The sequence below is a fragment of the Labrus bergylta genome, chromosome 19 (assembly GCF_963930695.1).
Source record: "Labrus bergylta chromosome 19, fLabBer1.1, whole genome shotgun sequence".
Classification (NCBI taxonomy): domain Eukaryota; kingdom Metazoa; phylum Chordata; class Actinopteri; order Labriformes; family Labridae; genus Labrus; species Labrus bergylta.
Window position 1 is genome coordinate 23751267 of NC_089213.1, and position 24679 is coordinate 23775945.

The following is a 24679-nucleotide window of genomic DNA, read 5'->3' on the forward strand; positions in this document are numbered from 1 at the left end:
AAAGAACATGCAGTTGAGTTGATACTAATTTTGCTGAATGAGAGAAAACAGATCTGAATCAAGAATACTGAGGAATTATTTAATAAAACTGAACTGTTTCGGGGGAGAAATTTTAGATCTTATTACTGAATATGAAATGATAATCCCTTAAAGCTACTGTGACAGAACTCCCATCTGACCTTTCCTTCTCTGTTGATTTGTGACTGGAGGACTTCTCGAGGCTACACTTCCAGTGCTTTGTATAGCATAATACTTCTGCTCAGTATAAAAATAACAGACTATAATTAGCCACCGAGAGCACACAATGGAGTGAAACAGAAAATAAACCATCATTTTCATTATTTAATTTAATGTGAACTCCGTTTATATTTCTATTTTGTACTTTTGTTCTGTGACTTTAAGGTTCCTCATGGTTGGTGGAGTGATATTGTTTAAGACAAGTTAAGTGATATTACTAATGTTCAGTCTGAGTTTATGTTGTGCCACAGTAGCCTATGATACGCACAGTAGACATCCGATGTATTAAGTTTAGTCCACGTTATAGTTAATGTCTATACAACCCAGCGCTAGACTGCTAATCAGCATCACCCAAAACACACGGCTACAATAGTTATCCCATTTTACATTTCACACGGTTATTTTTCTTTTACTCAAACTGCCTCAGAAATTCCTCTTGACGGTGAACCATCAGCCTGGCAGAGTTGGTTAGCAGTGATAACAGGACATGATATGAATACTGCAGCACACACAACACAGATAGACCGCAACAGCAGGCCTTGATCTTGTATTCTCTGTTTTCTTGTAAAGGTGTGAACTCGGTTTATTGAAATGTTAAAAGGTTCTGTTGTACATGCAACATCCCAGGAGGCTTTATAGGGTCAGCTGTCAATCCTTGTACCTTTTTAAATCCAACATCAAAATCAACATGCAACTTGATAACCCTGTCTCATCACTAGTAGGCATACAGATTCTTCACCCTCACTTTTCCAACAATAGAGATCCCTAAAAGGTGGAAAAACCTTTTTAAAAAAACGATGCGGTGTCTCTATCAAATTCTTTTGCACCAGTAGCTCCTGCAACAAGAAATTCAAAGAATCAGACCAAAGCCTTTGTTTACAAAGCAGCTCCTTCTGGACTATCCAGTTTCTCAGTGAGTCCCCTAATCCGGGAACAGCACTCAATATGATGACAGATGATATCAATGTGCTTTTTATAGCTGTCATTGCACATCAAAAAATCTTTCCTTTTGTTTTTGTTTTAGGGGAATTTTTCCAGGAAGACTTTACGAGTGGGGCATTTTACAAAATAATCTCAGTTTGTTTGAAGTCTTGTTTGGACACACTGGTGGAAATGGTACAGAGAATGTTTAATGAGGTGGGTGGTGTGGTGTGTGTGTGGGGTGGGATTTCTCTTTGAGACTGGGTTCAGACCTGCTGCTTCCTGGCACACCTCCCGCTGACACATGAACACAAAGCAGTCAGGTATGATGCAATGGCCACACCTCTGGGATAAGATGGTTCATGTGTCCAAAAACCCCTAGAGGGTAAGAATAAAAACACTTAACTGAATCATCCCAAGAACATCTCAGTTTCAGAACAAATCCAATTTACTTTGAAGCCTTTGAACAAGTTAGAAAAGTCTGACATGACCATTTTGTTTACTCACAGCATACTAGATTTAATTTTTAGAGTATTGTTAGAGTTATTTGTTAAACTTAAGTGCTGTAAATATTTATGCACTGCACAGCAGTGACTAGGAGGGAGAAGCCACTTTTCCTCCTGTTTTTATGTTAGCACATTAGAAAAGACTAGGGTGTTGCTAGTCCTTTTATTTATTGTTTTCGGGTCATTTCTCTGCCTTAAAAATAAATAAATTGCTCTGTTAAGTTTAAAGTCGACCTGGGCTACTGGTTTTCTTAGGTAGTGGGAAGAGTGGGGGTCACTTAGCATGTTGTATCTTGGGTCCCCTAAACAGAGAACATAACACCTTGCCTGTAATTTAAAATATTGTTTATATGTTTATTCTATTGGGGTATTGGGTGGTCAGTCCCACTTGCCCCCAATACAACATGACGAGCCCAGACAGAAAAAATAATCTTAACCTTTTTTTTTTTTTATGTTTGGCCAAAGACTTTTGATCCTGGTGTTTTGTCTTATATCTAACATCAACAATAAATGCTTTAAATATCAAGAAAATGTGTTTAAGGCACAGACATATACAATATACCTCTCTTTATTGTACATCAAAATGTGCGTAGAATATGTTTCATTATTGGAAATCTGACAAAGATTTAACAGCGTTTCAATTTAAAAAGTGACGTGTTTCAAATGTTAAAATCATCAAAATGTCAACCGGGGATCATGATCAACATTCATCAAAGTGATAGCTGCAACAAAGAGAAATGTGGAGCGCCTCTAAAGCTAAGCTAATGACTCTTTCCATAAGAATGTACAGGAGATATAGAGCGTATAAAATACCATGTTTAAACATTACAGCAGCAGCATTTAGTCAGAAGACATGCGGAGACAACATGAAGAGAAAATAAAGACAACTCTTATTAAGGCATTTGGAGAGAAAACATGCACATCAAGCTGAGTAAAGAGATTTAGCAAAGCACAGGAGAAAAAAAGGGGTTGGAGTAGAAAATGTTTGATGGGGAAGGTTCATGTCTGAGGATGCTCAGTGCTACCGTACACACATTTGATTGTCTCAAGTAGCTAGTATGCACAGCTAATACAGTGTTAGGCTCACTTTGAAGGGCCCATCGTTATCACACTCAATGTAAAAAACAAAAGATAACATCACTTCAATACACAAAGAAACACTTTGAGCTGCAAACATCACTGACAGATTTAACTTATCATGCATGAGCAAACAGGTATAAGACTTTCATTTTTGGTTTGAAGTAGTTTGTATTTGTCTTCTGCATGACCTATAAACCATGCAACGGTAACCTGCTACCACAGTGGTGTATTTTTAATGTAGTATTTAATGCACAGAACACACAGCAACAAGCCTTTTTAAAAGGAGGATTCCAGTTCAAACGTGTGACTCTAAATGCTCTTTCAACAGAGGAAAAACTGGAGATTTCAAGACTGATACACATGTTGTAATCACAGCTGAAGGCTCAAAAATGCGATCTTATCATCCTGACAACCTGTCTCTGTAGGACTGCTGTACTAAAAATAAAACCGGCAACAACTCCGAGGCAAACTTGTAGTGCATGGCAACTGAGTTCTTCACACAGGCGAGTCCATCCTGACGCCCTGAGTTCCTTTTCTAACCAAATCATTCGAGCATTGGAGAGGAGATACATTCTTTTCATGGATCTTCCTTCAGCAGTTGCTGGTCTGTAGGTGGCTCTCGGTAAGGATGGAGGTGATGTTGGTGTCATAGAAACCTTCCTCATCCTCGGAGCTTAGAGTGGTGGAGCCCAGAGCTGCGCGGTGTGGCTGGTGCTGAGACTTCCTCCTAAGATAAAAAAAAGAAAATCCAAAATAACTCAGTTCCTCTACTTTAAAACATTGCTGCACAGTGAATGCTGCTTGTGTTCAGTTAGTTGCTATAGAGTGCCACCTAGTGTCAGAAAGACACATGGTGTTGAAAAGATAACAGTAAAATGCTCAAATATAAGACTTTTGAGAGATTCTTTTTTTAGATTTGGGGACAATTAACACTCTTCCAATCATTATCCTCCGATGACATGCTCTGGGTGTGCTTAGCCTAAATGCTGTCATACAGCTGTGTGTTTCTGCTCCATCATTGATCTGGAGGGAGATATTTCATGGTTAAACAACATATTGGAAAAGTCATGCTATTAGCATTTAACCACTTGCTAGTGGTTATTATTAAACAATGGCATTAGTGAGGAAGTGGTTTAAATGCTAACATTAGATGTAGTGTTACCGTGTGTCAATGTGTTACTAACTCTGCTATTTCATCTTGTAATAGGCAACTGTGTCCATCATAGTTTATCTATCAGTTGTAGTTTTTTGTTATTCATTAACATAGAAGATTAAAATGTAAATTATTTGTTACATTACTGAAATTCATTCAACCTAAAAAACCCAGCAGCACAATGTTATGATAGCATTGAGCTTCCCCCCCTAAGAGTGACGTCAAAACAAAATGGCCTCTGCATAAATATATTAGATAACTGAAGTCCTACCTTAGTTCGGTCTCCAGGGCTGTCACTTTGGCATGTAGTGCCTCCTGGAGCTCCTGCTGCTCCTCCAGGTCCCTGAGGACCTTGCGGCGCACTCCTTCCAGGCGCTCCACCTCTCCCTCGCTCTCGTCCACCTGCCGCTTCAAGGCCTTCACGCGCAGAGACAGCTGGGGTCGGAGACAGGGAGAGGCAGGGGGTTAGAGGGGATCACAGGAGGTCAGACATAGGCCACGGGGGAACATGAAGCAGAAAGGACTTCTCAGGGGGTTTGACTAGTGTGGGGTTTTTTTGGGGGGGGGGGTGGGGGGGTGTGGGAGGAAATAGTTACAGCTACATAAAAAAGGTTGAAGCAGAAGGAAGATGAGAGAGGAAGGCAGGTCAGGGTGTATTCTGATGAATAAGTAGGGTTGGGTCGGGAGCAGTTCAGATGATATTATTTTTTTGCAGATCAAACCGTATCAATAAATAATTCTGTCTTTATAAATAGAAAACTATGTTAAGCAGGTACATTTTGTACAGTCAGGAAACATTAGCTAACTGTGGGAAAATATTCTATCAAATAGTTGTGTTTAACTGCTTTGCAATCTAAATAATAGTTAAGAATAAATCATTTTTATAAATGAAGATTGAAAATGCTCATGTAAGTATGACAAGTAAGCAGCCACAGTCAACAGCTGGTTAGCTTAGCCTAGCTAAAAAACATCTAGAGTGGTATAACACAAGGTATAAAGTGTTTATAAGTGAGCTTTGAAGGTGTTATAAGATGGATTTGTTACCTTTGGACAGAACCAGGCTAACTGTTTACCCTTGTTTCAGTCTTTAAGTCTAGCTTAAGCTAACTGGCTGTTAGCTGTAGCATTGCATGTAAATCAAGTACTTTGTCGTGAATGAGTTCATTTGCTTTCAACTATTTGTTTAAAAAAGTACACACTTTACATGTTAGAATATCCCAGCTCTTACTACAATGTTTGACACACCTGTTGAGTCTCTGAACAGAAGTGTCTGCCAAATGTAATATTCCAGAGACCTACACAGAGGCTTATTGATCTTGTCATTTAACTCGTCATGAAAGCAGATACAGGTTGAACTTTGACTTTAATTGGAAATGTTTTGTTTTGCCCTTAAGACAAATTGTATGCAAATCTGTATATTTACCTGATCTCTCTGTTCAACATGCTGGGTTCTCTCCTGGTCTAACGTGGCGTTAAGTTCTTTAAGTTTCCTCTCTGTTCGTCGCTGTGATGCCTGGATGCTGGCCTTCTCTCTGTATGGAAAAAAAAAACCTCAGCACTCAAACAACATAAAAGCACCTTGCAAAGTCTGTGAGTTAGTCTTAAGACTAGTTATGTTATGGTGTGGTAACTGCTAGGTCCTCCATATGTTTTTTTTCTTTGACCTGTCAGGTGTGTTCTTACCTTTCCTCACTGCGTAGTCTCTCCTCCAACCCCTGAATCTTGCTTTCCAGCAGGGTTGTTGATCCTGCTGAGGGCCGAGTCTGTCCCTCCAAGTCTGCTACTCGAGACTTCAACTCTTTCAGCTAGGGATGGGAAATAGATTTAAATGAACTACTGACTGCAAAAAAGGGAATATGAATTTATTTTTTAAAATATGTGCACATGTGAAGGCACTGAATTAATGAACGGTACCTGTCTTTCAAGTGCACTCTTGTCCATTTCCAGATCATGTCTTGCTGAACGCTCTTGCATCAGCTCTGACCGAAGCTGGTCCACCTGACAGGTGAAAGTGAGAAAGGAGACAGGCAGTGTAAGTAGAGCTGTTATCAGATGTATGTAGAAATTTCTGCTGCTAATTTGCATGAGTATGCAAATATTTATATCTGGCACCTGATCTCTGCTACGTGTGATACGGTCATTCAGAAGCTCCACACTGCTCCTCTCTTCGTCTAGTTCAATCTCCAGCGTCTTAATTTTATCCTTTAAAAAATATGCACACATAAATAGACAAATACACATTGTAACATTTTCATTTTCTTAGCTCAGTCCATCTATACTCAAAGCAGCTTGATCACCCCATTTCTAAAACATTAAGATTCCCCAGTTCATGAGCTTTGACCTCCCAGCCCTCACCTCCAGGCCTCTAATTTCTCGTGTGCGGTCAGTGTAGGTGCTCTTCTCTGATTCTAGTTCACTCTCAAAGTGTTTGAGACGGTTGTTGAGGAGGTCTCTCTCCAACTGCGCACTGTCTCTCTCCTCGCTGCAAACCAGCAGATCCTTCTTCAGGCGTGAAACCTGTAAACAAGATGGAAAAGACAAGATGGTCTGTAAAAAGAAAAGCATACTGGGCTAATATTTTTGTAAAATTTAGCCCTAATTATCCAGGATCCAGTCTTCCACATAACTTAAAAATGATAAATCAGATTCTTAAAGATGTTTAAGAACATCAGGTTTTGTTATGCTCTTGCCGGTTCCTTCTCTTTCTTATCCTTTTCTATTTTTAAGCCATTAGTCCTCACCTCCTCCTGCTGGGCCTTGAGGTTGCTCTGAGCTCTCTGCAGCTCAGCCAGTCTGTCCTTACTGTTTCGCTGAGCTTCCAGCAGGTCCTTCCTCGAACGCTCCCTGTAGTCATCAAGCTGTGTTTGCAGGGTGACTACAGACTGACGAGAATCTCCCATCATCACCTCCATCTGACAGTGGAGAGAAAGGGGGTTGTGGATTGGATGATCTCTATGGAGTCAGCTAAGACAATGCTCTAACTTAAACACAGCCACACACACACCTCTTTGCTGATCTTCTCCAGTGCTCGGTCCAGCAGCCTCTTCTGCTCCTCCAGGTCGCTCTTCCCCCTCCTGAGGGCGTCCCTCTCCAGGTCTCTGTCCTCCAGCCTCCGGGTCAGCTCATCCCTCTCTTTAGTCAGCCAGGTGGCTCCTCTCTTCGCCTCCTCCAGCTGAGTCTTCAGGGAGCGGTTCTCGTCCTCCAAAGCTTCGACCGCCTCCTCGGTGTCCGAGCTGTGGGGCACACTGGACTGAAGCCGTGTCTGGAGAACAAGAGAATAACCAAAGATAAACATTGGTCACAAAGCAGCTTTTATACTCATCAAGTGTTTTACTTGGTACCATTGCCATATGTTTATTTCACAGCTTTGCATCTACACTGACTTATTTACGACAAGGCTTTTACTTTACATCAACAGCAACAAGATTACAGCTCTTAAAAGATGTTGCTCTTCCAACACACATGGAACAACAAATGCACATCGTATACAAATGTATCTCTCAGGGATTATTTCCTTGGGTTTACATGTTTGAGTTTTTCTTTTTAATTTACTTGCCATCTCTAGGGGTTTGAAATAGATTTTGTGTGGGAGGTTATTTCTTTTGTTCTGATACAGTACGTCTGTTTTTCTAATTTTGCATGCATGCCAGTGTGTGTTTGTGTGTGTGTGTGTGTGTGTGTGTGTGTGTGTGTGTGTGTGTGTGTGTGTGTGCACATCTGTGTTTGTTGTTGTGATGTGGTACCATGCGAGCCAGCCTCTCTCTGAGGCGAGTGTTTGCTTCTTGCAGCTCCACGTTGGTGCGGTCCACCACAGTCTTTCCTGACGATGTAACTGATGACTGTAGAGAGGAAGATTCAGAATTTATCAAGTGTGCCCCTTTTGTCTTCTGTTTTCATCCCTTCTTTTGAAATGTATTGTATAAGGAATTATATACATGATATACTGTTTGATTGATTCTCCTCTCCTGTATATTTGTGGGCTGTTGTTAAAACCACAACATCTTGTTTTTCCTTTATTGTAAGTGACAATGTTTAAACATAAATAATAAAAAAATGATCACAAAAAATAATTTATCAAGTGTGCAAACATCATCTCTCTAAAAGCTTTAATCCCTTAATATTGTACATTTTATCCATTGCAAATGGATTGTGTTTGGGCTTCATCTGCTTTTTTTAAACCACTTTCAAGATGTCTGCCTCACCTCCTTCAACTTCTCGAGCGCCTTTTCCAGCTCATCTTTGTCTTTCTGCGACCGCTCCTTCAATGTGCTGATCTCAGACAGCAGCTCGGCCTCTTTCCCTTCGCTCGATCTCTTCAGGGCTTCGAGTGCCTCTCTCTTCTCCTCCAACTGGCTCTTTTGTTTGTCCAGATCGGTGCGAGCCCTCTTCAGATCATCATGGCAACGCCTGAGCTCCTAGGGATAAGTAATCAGCGATGAATATTGTGGGTGTGAGTAACGCATAACAATGTGTTGATAGAGAGTACAGGGGTTTGTGAGGGTGCATTTGTTGTGTGCATGCAGGGGAACAAATGAATGAAATTATCGGGACTTAAAAACACAAAACACTGTAAAACAGAGGAGATGAGCAGCTGCTTTTCACCCACACAAACCAGCTTAATCTGCCTCCTGCCTGACATGTGAATTACCTCGGCGAAAGAAACGTTATCGGCAGACGCAGGCATCTGTTTCTTCATGCTGAGCAGTGAATCCTGAAGATCCTTCAGCTCACTCTCAAAATCGTCTTTCTCCAGACGGGATTTCAGCAGCCTGTGGACAGAGGGGCCACGTTAAAGAACACACAGTGGAAACAGAAAAGCTCTACAAGCTGCACACACACTCACTGCAAGGCCATCATAACACACCAGACACAGCACTAACACATCAAGCACAAGGGAGTCAAACTACTGCACTCAACCATTAAGAATCATCACCGTCTGTCTGTTGTTAACAAGGACTTTCACAGTGGGAGTGTAGCTGTTAATATGTTTCAAGTTATGTTTATAGAATCAAAGACAATGATGCATCAACATAGTTCATTAAACACAATCAATGAAATCAAGTGAATTTTCTGATGGTTGATTGGCTTAGAGGACTGACATGATTGGGTTTTGATTTCCATAAGTAAGAGTTCACAGATCTAATGAACGAAAGAGAATTCATCAGATCCGAAATCCACTCTGACATGTGAGCTTTCGGAGTGAATTTCAGGGAAAGTATCTGAGAGCTGCTGATTGAAAAACTAGTCTAAAGCTACTCAAACCCAAAAAACAGTGAGATTGATTTTCTCCCTCACATTTGCCCGCCGACTCGCTTCCTGCTCCTGCCAAATGAGAGAGTCAAGTGAAAGAGTGCATGCATTAAAAATAACTCAAGAGAAATGTCATACTGCATGTCTTAAAAAAAAAAAAAAAAAAAAAAAAAAAAACCCAGAAAGTTCAGGGAATCCACACAGATTCAAGTTAACAGACGTTACAGTTGTCGGCATGTGAATTCTTTGATCTGACTTTCCTACATGTAAAACATATTGAATATGACAGACAGGGTTTGATGCTTTCTGTTACAACTGGAACGTTCAAAAGAACAAAGAGAAGCTGTGAATATAAACCTGTTTCATGAGATACAGTAACCCTGCTGCCCCGTGCGTTCCTCTTTGACAGTTTTACAGTAAATGGTCTAGAACCCTTTTGACTTAAATTCAGCTTTTTTTTTTTTTCATGTGAGCTTAGAAACAAAGGCTTCTTTCAAAGGAACATTGATTTTCCCACGTAGTCATGGTCTTTGAACGTTGCTTCCTGCTTCAACTGTTTATAAACCTTTTGAAGTTCAACACTTAAATAATACGGTATGTGTTTCCCCGGCTAATAAATTATTTGTGTTTTTAGAGAAGCTTCTGATGTGAGAAGTAAAAATACAAAAACTCACGAAACGCAACAGGAATGTAGCTTTGTCTGCACATAAACCAAAAATATTTGTCTTGTTATTTTGGGAGATATCATGTAATTAATCCGACAGAGCAGTCTAAAATGCTTGGTAGTAGTTGATATTCATTATTGGCCATCATCTGTCTTTGTTCTTTAGATGATAAGAACATGTATAGTAATAGTACTGACTCCTTTGTGGTGGCTTCCAGCTGCGTCTTCCACTTCTCTCCCTGGTCTCTGCAGCTCTCCAGCTCCTCCTCCAGAGTAAAGATGGAGACGTTCACCCTGTCCCTCTCTTCCTCTATCTGCTCCTGGGTCTGAAACACAAACACACAACATACATATATTATACTGTATCATGAGAGTGAGCCGCTTTATTCCTCATACTCAATCACCTTGTCAATTTAACATGAAGGAGTTCACAAACCAAGCTCTGCTCTATTTTACTTTGAGTTCAGTTACTTTATAATCAAAGGAGAAAAGCAGATTCTGCTTATAACTTCATCTGCGTTTTTTTAGCCTCTAAAAAAATTATTCCATGCAAGAAATACCACCATATAATATAAGAAAGAGTAGAGCTAGATACAGTCACCCCAAAAAAGCGATTCAACTACTTTAATCCTCCTCCCGCCAAATAAATCACCACATCAAACGTAGCTGCCAACCTGTCTGCTTATCTCCTGCTCTCTGGCTGCATGATACTTTTATTCCTGACACCGCTGCTACTGTTTCCAAATTCTGCATAATGATCTATTCCTGTATATACCGATACGCTTCACAATTCCTCTACACCACAATTTCCTTCAGACCACATCCTACCGTCTGCGCGAGTGGTGAAACTCTTCAATAGAGCCGAAAAAGTTTTTGCAATCACAAGAAGCAAAATTCTCTTTTTCTGAGTGTGCACACAGGAGCTTAGCCTGACCTGATGATACCCTGACTCAGTGTTTGAACACTCGCTGCATACGTACACATTAAACTGAATGACAAGACAAGGCCGGGGTGCATAATGGGGGCGAGTGCAACATCAAAGCAAAATTAAATATCGCTTAATAAAGCATGCAGGGTGCACAAACTGCCTGACAGGTAGGACCTGACTGTTCCACTGCTACACTCGTACTGAGCATTTTATTTTGTTATCTTACCAATGACTTTGATGTCATTTAAAAAAAATATTAAAATGATAGCACCCAGAGTCTGAGAAACCACACTGCTATTGCTTCATTTCAGGATTAAAAGCCTCACAGGGAAATGAAAAAAATGAAAATGTGTTTTACTTAAAAGTTTACTTTCAGCTAAAGTATTGAAGAGCAAATTGTTGAACTGAAACAAACACATTCTCCAAACGGTCATTTGCTTGCATCCACCTTCTCCATTGATAAAATGAGTTCATGCAGGTTCTCTTGGGGTTAATTCATGATCTGCAGCATCTGTTTATAAGACGTTCTGTAGTAAAAGTCTTGATAAAAATGACAGAAAGGCGGGGGTGGATTTTGTAAAGATAACAAGGCTGTAAGGCTGTGTTAGCAGTGTTTGCGTTGCTTTTTGAATCATTCTTTTTTGTATCTCCAGTGTTTGTTCAGTGACATCAGGGGCACTAAAGCAACATTTTTTTGTTTTATTGAACAAGCTGTGAATGGGGGGCTGCACAGTAGAGCTGTAGCCTCACAGTAGAAAGGTCCACGTCGGATGTGGACTTTCTGTTTGTCTGTTCTCCCTGTGAACGCCTTGTTTCTCTTTGGGTATTCCGGCTTCCTCCAACAGTTCAAGGACATGCTCGTTAGGTTAACTGGTGACTCTAAACTGCCCGTAGTGTGAGACGTGCAAGCAAGCAAATCTGTCTATCTCTAAATATTAGCCCTGTGACTGACTGGAGTCCAGTCCAGGGTGGGTCCTAGAGATTTAAATAGATTAATTCCTACTTTTTGTTTTATGTTCAATGGACTACTAATTGTCTCAATGTTTTTTAACTACTCCAAAACTTGAACTTGAACTTAAAGGTTTCCACTCAAAGTGAAGTTTTGCACAGTTGCAGAAAATGGAAAGGATAGTTCCCGCCACCTGTGTGACCTGCTCCATGGTTGTCCTTAGGTCATCCATGTCGTGGCTGTACTGCTCCCTAAGAGCCTCCATCTCTTTGTCATGGCACTCCACCTCCTCCTTCAGCGCCCCTTTAAGAGCCGTCAGCTCCCGCTCGCGCTGCCGGAGAGTCTCCTCCTGACGCTGACGCAGCATGGCTGCTTCGGCCAGGTCGGCCTGCAGAGCCCTCACATCCTGCAGAAAAAGAAGACGTAAAGTTAGATATATAGACGAGGAGAAATGGGGGAATGTTTTTAATATATGTGTGGTGTGTGTGTGTGTGTGTACCGTCTTCAGCAAGTCTGAGTGAGGTGAGTTTTCTTCAACCCTCCTCAGCTCTTCCTGAAGCTCGGCAAGCTGATCTTCTTGTAGACGAAGGCGAGACTCCACAACCTCTCTGGCCATACGCTCCTCGGCCAGTCTACACACACACACACACAATATTGCAAACTCATCAACAAGCCCATCAATCAAGTGATACTGAATGATCTTTTGACTGAAGCCACAGAAGAATTAACAGAAAGATTATTGTTCCCTGTTAAGTGCACACACTGTTCATGCAGACAAACACACACACACTTACTCATCATGGGCCAGCTGCAGATTTTTCTTGCAGCGACTCAGTTGTTCCTGAAGTTCCTCAAGGTTCCCCTCCCTTCCCCTCCCATCCGATCCTTCTTTCTGCACGACACACACACACACACACACACACACACACACACACACACACACACACACACACACACACACACACACACACACACACACACACACACACACACACACACACACACACACACACACACACACACACACACACACACACACACACACACACACACACACACACACACACACACACACACACACACACACACACACACACACACACACACACACACACACACACACACACACACACACACACACACACACACACACACACACACACACACACACACACACACACACACACACACAGAGAGAGAGAGAGAGAGAGAGAGAGAGAAATGGGACACAACAAAAGACAATCTTCAGCACAAAGACATGGACAGGACGTCTGGAAACTTTTCCACAAAGTGTCAATGTCGACCTTGCAGAAACATTATTCGCTCTATCTTGTCTAAAACTTTAAAAGGAAAAAAATTCCCTTACTTGGATTCCTTGCCCTACTTTCTGACAGTCAAAAAAATCTCGGGGAGAACAGGCCCCCCCACCAGTGAGCTCAGACATCGTCAGAAAAGACAATCTCCCCACGTTAACAAGTCCTCCTGACAGGCTGCAGGGGAGCAGAGCCGAAGTGACGTCGCCCACATCAGTGTGCCTTTTGACAAGCCTTTCTCTTACCCAAAAAGAAGCCATAAGAACAATGTGCCCATGAATCTCCTCTCATCCTCCTACACAGTCATTAAAGGCACACGCACTCACACAAAAGGAGAGCGAGACAAAGCAAGGATCACGCATGCTTGTGATCCTTAGGGGACCTCATGTTTCTGTTTGTTATCAGTGATGGATTTTGAAGATGAATTTTGCACAAATTTGTTTCATTTTCCTCTTGTTCCCTGCAGGATAGTTTGTAGATAATCCCCATGTGGGACATTTCAGCTCCTTACAAAGAGATAATTAACAGATGACAACATCACTGAGAAGATGTACGAGTTTTTTTGAGCACTTTGAGTGCATTACATCAGCTTTATCGTTATGTGTATTAATCTTCTCCAATGAAAGACTCTTTGCTGCCCTACATTAGTAGTCTTAGCACAAATTCTTGAGGATAAAGTAATTACATAATGCAAAGGAGATTCAATTAAAGCTTGATCTAAAAAAAACAGCTGATTTGGCCTTAATAGCCGCTAGTGTAGTGGTTCCCAACATGGGGGTTGGGACCCAAAAGGGGTCGCTAGATAAATATCCAAGGTCATGAGATGCTTAAAGGAAAAGTCAAGAAAAAAAACACACACCATGTTTTGGCAACTAACAGGTTAATTTTCAGGCATTTGTTTGTGCTTTTAACTTCAAGCACACAAAAGGAACGCAGTAAAGTGAGAGGAGAAGCTGGGTTGGGGATTTTCTACACTGCAAGCTACCTACCGCACGTTAGCACAAATTATCCAACGGTGTTTGGCAGCTACCTGTCCAACAGAAAGCAGACCATCTCTGCTTCTGTAGGTAAAAGCCAACACAAGGTTCAAGTTCTAATGTTAGAATGGGCTTTATCTGCATGGTGTTTCACTATGATTAAATATTTTCTCTTCTTTGTCGCTATCACAGAATTGAATCCACTCCATTGGCAGGGGGAAGCACACCAGCTCCCTGCCCAGAAATGTCCCATGTCAACCAAAACAAACTAAAACATCAACATACAGGCTGATGACATGCTATCTGCAGACAGTGACCACCACACATGTAAGGAGACCCAGAAGTGATGATTGAGTGGCATTACAAGTCTATATTTGATTTTTTAGGAGCTACTGACTATCTTTGATACAACATTGACTCAGAAGCCTAAAGTAGTTTTTAAAATCTAATTTCCGTTACATTTATAAGATAATTTGATGCATCTTGAAAACATTTGCATTTATTTAAATGTATCATTTAGCCTTGTCCAATAATCAAAACCAATCAAGTAAGACCCTTGAAGATTTCTTTGTATAAATAATTTAATCCAACAAGTTTGATGATCCAAGTCGAAAAGAGCTCCACCCCCTATGAAAAAAAAAATGAATGGGACCTTTACTATTAATACTGGGAAAACCCAAAATAGCTATCCTTACTTGCAAATCTATGCAATCAGGCAACCTAAGAGGGAATAATCACTCTTTATATATGATGGTCACAGACAGTTAATGTGTTGGGCACAATAACGGCTTGTAAGAAGACATAGCAGTAGTTTAGTTTTGTTGTGCACAAAACAGTAAAATGTGTTTACTCTCTACACAAACCAGCATCTGATCCTCAATAAAGCAGAGGACAAACAGGTTGTCAGTGCATTAACTCAACAGTTCTCCCACTGACACATAGTCAATGAAAAGCTGCGACACATGCACTTAGAAAGAGATATACACACTACCAGGGGACTTTGAATCCTGTATAACCCAGCACTCCCAAAATAACTGGGGAATAAAAGGCTAAGCATGTGTCAGTTGGTTCATCAGGACATCGTTTTTTATCGCAAATGCCCCCAAAACAGTGTTTGGCAGAGCTGTTTACAACACACACCCCTCTGATACTTCTCTGATGTTGTGTTTTGGTTCTAAATAGACAAAAATAATGCTTTGGTTTGGAGCCAGAGTTGGAGAAGACATAGCCTCAAGCAAAAGGAAAAAAAAAATCTTGCAGTTTGATGTTGGTTGTGGATATTTAAGCAGCTTTTATCACTGCTGAAGAGCCTTAAATGACTTCTGTGAGAGAAATCGGCTGCTTCGTCTTTTAAAATGCACAGCATGGTAAATGCCTTGGAAAAAAAAAAAATAATAAAATAAAAAGGCAGAAATTTCAACAGGACCCGTCTAAGAAGGATCTGTCCCATCCGGCAAGACAACCCCCAGCTGGTGCAGGGTTCCAGTCCAACTCAATTATTGATGGTTCTCAATGACTGCACCCTCAACACACACTGAGCCCTCAACAGCCTTCCTCTGCAGGTGCATCGTTGCCAAGAGACAAGACGGGCAAATGATTCACAGGCTGCCGTAGTCACAAACACACTGCGGAGTGCATAACAAGGGGTCATACATAATAAAAATGCATGTAATATAAGGAGCTAATGACACGGAGGGATAACTTCTGTATGTAGATTTATGCAAAAGGTGCAAATGTAAAACAAGCGGTGTTCTCTTGCTCATAAAAAAACATTTTAATAAGGTGTCAAAGGGGGCAAAGATGGCACCACAAATGAAGGAGGCATACTCAGCAGGCTATGTAATATTGGCATGTTATGGTGCAGAAAGAGGCTCAAAGTGAATGAAAGAGAAACTTCATGTCCTCAGAAGAAGAGCACAGCCTGCCCCACCATCTGTTCGCGCCATTACAAGAGCTGCTCGGCTGAGAAGATGTTCATCAGAAAACAATACGTCCAAACCTTTTGTCCGACACACAATGCAAAAAGCTTATTGGATTATGAGCTATTTTCTATTTTTACAAAGTCTTCAAGTACTGTATTTATGGAAACAGAACTATCCTGTTAAGCTTTTTGTCAAGTTGGAAGCTTTTAGTTTGGATGACAAACTAAAAAAAGTTAAAAACGACTTAATTGTGCCACTACAACTTTAAAAAGGAAATCATGCCTGTATGAGTTCAACTGCTATCACAGAAAGTTACATTGAAATACATTTTTACCAAGATGTATCACGGTTCTAGTCCATTATCAACATCTAGGTCATTTCACCCAATATTGAAGTTCTATGTAAGAAGGGGCAGCTTCGCTAGCTTAGCTGCTACTGTAACAATTTGTACAGTTTGGATCAGCTAGTTAGCTGATTGGTCATTAGAAATAAAGCTAAAACCGGCTGCTTAGCTCAGATTAGCCTAGCGTTTTAGCTTGATTTCTAATGCCCTTCTAGTCAACTCCTTGCATAAAGACTTTCTGGAGGTAGATATAACTTAACTTTGGCAGATTAAGGCTGGGTGTTTCCCCTAATTTAAAAAAAAAAAGGTTTTTGCTAGGTTAGGCTAAGCTAACAGGCTAGTGGTGCTCAATATTTACAGTGTAGTTAACACGTATCTTTCGACAAGAAGGCTTAAAAAAAAATGAATGTCGTATAAGGTTGAACTGTTTCTTTGATGGCCCCTCTCTTATCATAATGTTGCACCACTGGTGAAATTCAAAATACAAGTCTGGAACATAAATGATTAACAGAAGACTTTAAATCGTGTGATTTATGTCTGGATCATCAATGCTAAATCTATTTGTTGATGAAGAATGTCAGAAACAGTCATACATCTGTTCCCAGTGTTAAGACTGAACATTCTATACTGATGTTTGATTCTCTCCCTAGCTGAAGATGCATGTAAAACACCTCATATTTCCTGTATACTGTTAGAAATACTGGGTTTAGTGTTTATTTGCATTTTTATTACCTTATAACAGCCCGTGGTGTCATAGACGAGGTTGACCTTTCTTTTGAGGGAAGCCTCACTCTCACTGGAGCTGATCAGGAAACAGTGAACAGAGGATTACACAGGAAACAAAACATATATATTTGAGTTAGTATTTACTGTAGCCATCTTCTTTATAATGCTTGTAGTATATTTACCCATCTTTGAGGATGCTGTAAATAGCTTGCTTAACTTGAGCATCCTCTCCGCTGATGACTGCTGTGCTTTGACTCTGGCTCCTTGGAGGTATCTCCTGCAAATAGAAGGTAAACAAAGTAGGACAGAAAACAAAGAGGCAATTTAAAGCCTGCAAATAACTCATAATCTCATAATCACTGGTACTTACAGGCTTTTTTGCTACAGCTGGAGAGGTGTCCTTGGCAACAAAGTTGCCTGGTGACTTAAAGCTGGGCTTAGGGGCCTCGAGGGCTGTCACCTTGGCAACTGATGCAGTGCTCCTTCCCAGGCTAGATGATGTCATCAGGTTGTAGGAGGAAGACAAAGGCATGGCGTAGGGGTTTAGAGTTGGAGAGGGAGGGGAATCCTCAGGTTGAAGATCCTTTCTGGCATCGAGACTTCTGGACCTTCTGCGTTCATCAAACCGGAGACGCTGCCTTCCTCCAGAGCGGCCTCTCGTCTGCGGGGCGACGCCTGGTGTTCCACTGTTGAACTTACTGATGAGCTTGTTGATGGGAGCCAGCGAGTTTGTGTCGATCGCTGGGAAGGGCTCCTTAGAAGTTGGTGCTGGAGGTTTTGCCTCTACAGGGGGATCTGTTTTAGCACCTTGTTTCCCTAAAGATCCAGTGAGACCAGACCCAGTTTGTTTGAACCCTCTGGGTCCAACACCGTTTAAGTTGACTCGTTTAAGCCCCGCCTCGTTATACTCCTCCTTATCCGTCTTTTTCTCTGCTTCACCTGCTGTTCCTTTGAGTTCTATTTTCGACTTTTTCGCCTTCCCGTCTCTGCAGGCACTACCCTCCTCCTCCCCTTGTGTTCCTGCCTGACCATCCCCTGGAGGTCTTTTAAGAGGACTCCCAAAAATCTCCCCGTCCTCGTCCTCTGCTGCAGAAACAGGGGAGTGTGTAGTGTTCCCAGCAGGGCTGTAGGGGTTTGCTACTTCTACTGGTTCTTTGTTTAATTTTGGGAGGCTGTTGCTCGGCGATGGCGGCCCTGAGGTAGGGCTGGTGGTGTTCAGCTGAACCCCATAAGAGTCACCTTTCTCTCCATCTTTAAGGACCACGTACGGATGCCCAGAAATTCCCTGAACCCGCACCGCCACCCCGTACTTATTGGAAGGAGGAGTTGCAGTGTTGGGTCCTTTAGATTTGTCAGCGTAGCCTCCGCCCGTGTCATGGAGGTCTTTGATGAAGCGGATCTGCACGCCGTAATCTACAAGAGGCTTCTTGTCGCTGGAGAGGCTGCTCATGTTGACTTCCTGGTTTCAGTGCGAGCAGCCTGAACAGACAGGGAAAGTAAACAGCAGAAATGCAAATCAGGTGAATCAGTGGAACAAGCTAGGAAAGCAATAAGAACACTGAACATGAAGGCACTGAGAAACCTGTCTGTTTATCAATCAATCAATCCATTTTGAATTATATAGCACCAAATCACAGTCATCTCACAATTTGACATTTAGCACAGCACTTGTAAACATTATTATCAGAGACCAAACTTTATCCACCAATCAGCAAGCACTTGGAAACAATAGCAAGGGAAACTCATTTGGTGGACAGCTATCTACCTCAACCAAAAAAATCTGCTTGGTCCTTCTTAAACGTTGTGTTCAAGCTTAACAAATCCCTCAGATGCATCCTGTAACCCTGAGAGCTAACCTGCTTCTTGACAAGGTTCCTTGGCTCGTATGTAAATGTCCAACTTCTTCCCATGGACTTGGGCTAACGTATCAGATTGCTGCATGGTGTATCTTGATGAAGCTGACATATTTTCAGGTTCCATTCTGTCTCAGCCAGAGTGGATTGTGTTCTTGTTATGTCAATTATACCACTGGGGCACTAAGAAGTTCTTTGTACAGGTTGGGGCTCTCTCTCTCTCCCCCCCCCCTCCCTCCCCCAGAGGGTGTGTTCAAAGAGTAGAGTAACAGACAGAGAGAGTCAGTTGCCCCACATTTATGGCGGCATTCTGTCTGTATTGATGTTTACATATAAAGATTATTAACCGAGACAAGACTCAAAAAGGTGTGCTACTAACTAAGAAAGATAGGTGCATTTACAAACAGATAAAGATCAGACTATAAAATGCTGTTTGTTGCATGATGGGAAGTGTAGGATCCAGCATTATTTTTTTATAACTTTGGCCATACCTTGTATTTCTTTATCTTTATATTTAGGTATTTGTTGAAATAATCTAACCATGCTTTTTAAAATAACTTGTGACTCAGCCAAGCGTAACATTAAGTTCTTCAAATGTCTCTTTAAATGACCCTTAATCTTTTTTACTGCGTCAAATTTGAATACCACTGCAACTAGCATCTAAACCTTTAATATCTAATCCCTCATTGGCGGTGGACTCTTTCACTGTCAGAAAATCAACCACTATTTTCAAAAGGTATGGTTTCTATTTCCTTATTTGTTATCAGATGTACCCACCATTATCAACCAAATAAATTATGTTATGTTACACCAAGACATAACCTTTCAAATCCTCATATTTAAGAGGATGAAATCAGTATATATATTGGATGGATTCAAATTAATTAAATCATTCCGTTGTGAAGTTAACAGTATAACCTCAACATGTCCACCTCATAAGCTCTGGATATGAGCTTTGGTGATGAGAAGGAGCATACTCGTCTTATTGTCCAGGCTCTGTGGACCATTAAACACTGGGGGCTATGTCAGGAATGGGCCTCCCCTCTCTCGCTCTCTCTGCCTTTTGCCAGAGTCTCCCGAGTCACCAGACTTCAGAGTCGAGTCACTCAGGCGTAGACTGTTTACTTTGACACACACACACACACACACACACACACACACACACACACACACACACACACACACACACACACACACACACACACACACACACACACACACACACACACACACACACACACACACACACACACACACACACACACACACACACACACACACACACACACACACACACACACACACACACACACACACACACACACACACACACACACACACACACACACACACACACACACACACACACACACACACACACACACACACACACACACACACACACACACACTTACTATTCCCCCGCCTGGTAGCAGGTAGTTTATCTAATGAGTACCGCTTCTCTTCAGTGGCTTGAAAGAACTAAAGTAATGTAGAATGATGTTAAAACAATGCTGCCGCTGCTTTCATTTTATAACATAAAAAGAAAGTGTTGTTTCTCTAGTGTTTAAGCTCTACTGAAGCTGCCTTAACAGATCCAACTGTCAGACCTCACAGCACATTTTTCTCCGTCCCAGCCTTCAGCTCCCACAGATGCAAGTGAATTAAAAAGTAACTGACGGCTGGTTACAGTGTAACACAGAGCGCCTCGACTAGCAATGAGGTTTCGATTGGTGAATCAAAGTCAGCCTTTGTCTTCCCTTAAAAAAAAACATTCTTAGGATTCCAGACGTACTCTTTACACTCGGCATTGCGCGTGGTTTGCATTTGTATTAATAAGGACAGATTAAGAGGAAAGTGAGAACTAGGGCAGCGGTTACTGCAAAGCCTACAAACACATAGAGAGAAAAAGTGTCCACCCAGGCAGTTACTAAGTTAGCAGACTAATTAAAGGACACAGACTAAAAATACTGCAGAAACTAAATTAATTCCCCAACAGAACAACAAGCAAGCAGGTCTGCTGACCACCATGCATACTGGACATCAAAAGGATGATCTGGTGGTTAGATTTGATAATTTAAAACTCACAATCTGCTCTTATACTGTATGAACTCCTCCAGTCACACATAAAGCTTCTTGGGGTTAATTTCAACAAAAGGCTAAAGCTTTGATATCGCACACATTCAACAACCAGTAGCTGTGCACTGCTTCATGACAACTGCTTCACCTCTTCTGCCTCCTGTCACAAGGAATGGCTGTGTCAACAGACGAAGGAATGTCACCAAACGGGCTGATCTGCCACCACTCTTCCCCGTTCTCCTCACCCAGCAGGCATTCCTCCTTCCTCTCTTTTCCTCAGGCCTTAATCCTAAACTCTGCCTCCTAACACATGTCTGAGCTCCAACTTTCTCCCCCTTGTGTCTCTTCGCCTTTGGGTATCTGAAGGAGAAGATGAGCAGCTCTGACATAAGGCAGCATTGTTGGATGAAGTTCATTTTTTTCTAAGGCTATATTTGAAGGTTTAAACGACTTAAATGATTTCCCCTAATGCTTTAACAGAGAAGTAAACAAAAACTGAGTCTTCCTGCTTCCCGCCTTTAAGGGGTGATTTCATGCCTTTATCTGTTAAATATTGTTGTGATTTAGGGATGTTGGCTGCCAAAACAAAGTCAGGGAACATCAAATTGAGCTGTAGGAAAAAAAAAAAAATTCTGAAATCAATTAATAAATCAGTTGTATTTGTGTTCAACCTTTTCAAGTCTGAAGAATAAATTGGTTTGACATGATATTAACCTCTACACACATGTGAAACAAACCCCTAATTAACACATTGGTCTGCTTTTTCATCATCTCAAGCCTGGAATAATAAATATGCATTTTGTCACACTGTATAAACGTGTCACATTATGATTCCAATAAGGTCAATTATGATAAAAGAATAACAAAACCTTTTAGCTTAGATATTCCGTTTTCCAGCTAATACTGTACATTAAGGTAAGCTGCTCTGTCAATAGGTGTTGGGTCTGTTGTGTAAAATATCAAGAGAGTCTCTCACCAGAGGTGTCCTAAGTGTGCTGAAAGTTTACCCCCGGAGCATAAACTTTATCCAAGGACTATTTCTGGGGGCAATTCACTTTAAATTCTACCAAAACAAATAATAGTTTAACAAAAAACAAAAAACGTCCTACAGCGGCTGAGTGTGAACATAATGTTTGCCAATGAGGCTTATCTTACTTGTCGCTGAGCCACGTAGCCTACATGTAACAAAGCCTGCGTTATGTTTCACGGCAGTAATGAGATTATTTACACAGCTTGACCGATAAATGAATGTCGCTTTTCATTTCGCTTGTTTTACAGCAAAGTTAACCCCCTCCCGTTGCACCTGTCTGCTCCTGGATTAATTGCGTCACACCCACCTATCCGGTCAGTCAGTATCGGTGTGTGCGTCGAAACCACCACCGGCTTGTTTACACGAGCCGAGGAGCAACACGGTAAACAACCAGCACACCTTTGCCCCCCAAGGAGACCCCGTCGCATCCTATTTGAAGCCTTTACCTGCTCGGTTATAATAACCCTTCATATCCTCTTTACGCAGCGCAGCCAGATCCAATTATAGCCAGCAGCGGACAGACACATACAAACACACAGTCTGTCTCCAAAACACACCGGAAAGCGAACATAAAGGGTTTTCTCTGATGCTTGTGTTAGGTTATTATCGAAAACAAGCATTAGAAGACCGCCGCAAATTCTAACCTCAAATCCACAGGTGTCCATCGATGCTCGTCCAAATGATATAAAATGCCCTCTCAGCACAGGAGACTACAGTTCAGACACTCAGCACTTTCACCACAAACACAAAAGTAGAGGAAATACACACAAACTGTGTAAAGACTTACTCTAGCCTACTGCACCTGCTTAGATTATTGAAATCCGTAAATGTGCCTCCCCTCCTCCAAGTTTGTCTCCAGCAGCTGCAGCTCCGTTCACTGTCGGTGGGATGAGGAGATGTAACTCATCGGGAAATTTACCCCCCCCCCCCGCTACCAGAGCAACCTGTTGCCAGCACATCGGACAGTCCTCGTCCCGCCTCAGGACCGACTCCATTGGTGGGAGGCTCCCCGAGGAGGCGGGGCCTGCTGCGGGTTCGCTTTCATCTCTGACCCGTTTATATATAGAGCTGTTAAAGAAAAGACTTTCTCAATGGTATTTAATGTAGGCTACAGAATCCCAGTCCCGCCAGTGTAATACAAACATTTTTATGTTATGAAGTCAGTGTAATGACACACTTTTCTGTGATGATTAATTATGACATAATTTACGCAAACATAATAACATACAGAGCTAGGCCAATCACAAAATAAGATGAAGGTATCTTGTATTACCAGTCTCTGCCAAATGAGTCAGTATCTATCTAAATATATATCCAAGTGTCTGAAGTAATGGATAAGTATCTCAAAAGCATGACTAAGAATCTCAAAAAGAATCACTTGATCACAATAATTAGTTTCTCAAACACATCATCTCAAATTAAGTCACATAAATAAATAACACCTCGATCAGTAATTTAAAAAAATATATATTCAGTCATTCTTTTGTTTGAAGACTTTAATAAGAAATGTTTGCCATTATTCTGAGATCATATTAATTGATGTTAAGTCATCATAAGACAATGAACATTTAGTTTGTATAATCTTTTCCCCATATTGGCAGAGAGGGGCTTCCCTTGTTATAATAAAAACATATACATGTTACAGCTAAGGCATCTCTAATTATATACAGGATAAACGTTTTTGTATTTAGTCATTTACTTTCAGTTTGTAAACTGTGGCCTAAATGGCCATCAGAATGCACAGGACCAGAACGTTTGAGTATTATTGTTTTACTTTTAGTCATGGCCATTGTACTTCAATTTATACTTAATTAAACCTTTGTCACTTGTTTTGTAAACATTCAGCACTATAGTGTAAATGATCTCTTTCAGACTAAGTTGTGGCGTTAATACAGACCCTAACATGCAGTTATATTGTAAATATAAACATATATACACATTACAGAATTCTTTGAAATGTTTTGGAAACACAATTATTTTGGGTTCCTTGCAAAACAAAGACAAAGCTTTGGGATGTGTTAAGTTTAACAGCATTTTTCAGAGGACTTTCATTAAAAGATAGTCCCATTTAAAGCTAAAAAACAATCCTTTACTAATTCCTGAAAAGCTAATTATTATATAGTTTATATAAACCTAATAACACCATTTGAGGTGCACCAACTGAACACTTCCTCTGTTTTACTTATAACTAGTAGCTGATTGCATGACTTTCTATTCCTTATAGGAAAATACAAGAACATAATTAAGAATTTAGACTTTCAAGTCAACAAAAAGATGATGAAACACCATCAGGAGAACTGATATTTCCTATATTAAATCTTTCAAAAAGAAAAGGAACTGATGTAAGATTTCTAATCCTTGTCAGATTCATTTCATAATAAACTGAGAACAGCAGCAAAATTAAGTCACTGATGACCATTTAAATGTATATCACTGAATATGTGACTGTTAGCATAATGATCAAGAAATAACATTATCCGTTTAATCAGGTTTTCCTTAACCTTATTTTAATACAACAAATAGCAAACAAATTAAAAAATGGGAATATAAACAGACATGGACAAGTACAAAAAAAAAAACTCTTTACTCAGAGTTCAGTACCTCTCTCTCTCCCCCCCCCCCCACCCATCCAGGACTCACTGGTTCTTCCAGGCTCCACCAGGAGGCACAAGAGCAGAGCAAGAGCACAGCACAAATACCGGTACAAAAAAGAAAAAAGAGAGAGAACAGTAGAGGGAGCAAGGAACA

At 41.0% G+C, this 24679-nt stretch overlaps 1 protein-coding gene across 5 annotated transcripts; it reads right to left on the minus strand.

Moving 5' to 3' along the window:
• Positions 1-2216: 2216 nt before the first annotated feature.
• On the minus strand, positions 2217-22863 carry cgnb (cingulin b). Of its 5 annotated transcripts, none has more exons than XM_029280176.2 (21): positions 22719-22863; positions 17340-18448; positions 17152-17246; positions 16976-17045; positions 12483-12580; positions 12188-12320; positions 11891-12094; positions 10010-10137; positions 9193-9219; positions 8546-8666; positions 8100-8312; positions 7641-7736; positions 6902-7159; positions 6639-6809; positions 6253-6414; positions 6010-6099; positions 5812-5895; positions 5581-5702; positions 5321-5429; positions 4169-4332; positions 2217-3471 (listed from the first exon to the last, which is right to left on the minus strand). In XM_029280176.2, exons 2-21 carry the CDS (start codon positions 18417-18419, stop codon positions 3336-3338), a joined length of 3561 nt encoding a protein of 1186 aa, XP_029136009.1. In that variant the 5' UTR covers positions 18420-18448; positions 22719-22863; the 3' UTR covers positions 2217-3335. The 5 variants fall into 5 exon arrangements, with proteins under 5 accessions (XP_029136009.1, XP_020504271.1, XP_020504272.1 ...); XM_020648615.3 differs by having other exon boundaries at positions 11882-12094; XM_020648616.3 differs by having other exon boundaries at positions 11882-12094; positions 22734-22853.
• Between the last annotated feature and the right edge of the window lie 1816 nt (positions 22864-24679).

Bases quoted from the DNA above. Each gene is read 5' to 3' on its own strand.
- cgnb (XM_020648615.3), bottom strand. From the start codon at position 18,419: ATGAGCAGCCTCTCCAGCGACAAGAAGCCTCTTGTAGATTACGGCGTG. The intron at 17,247-17,339 runs GTAAGTACCAGT...TTCTATTTGCAG, and splicing joins CAGCTGTAGCAAAAAAGCCT to GAGATACCTCCAAGGAGCCA. The intron at 5,896-6,009 runs GTGCCAGATATA...TTCACCTGTCAG, and splicing joins TCACACGTAGCAGAGATCAG to GTGGACCAGCTTCGGTCAGA.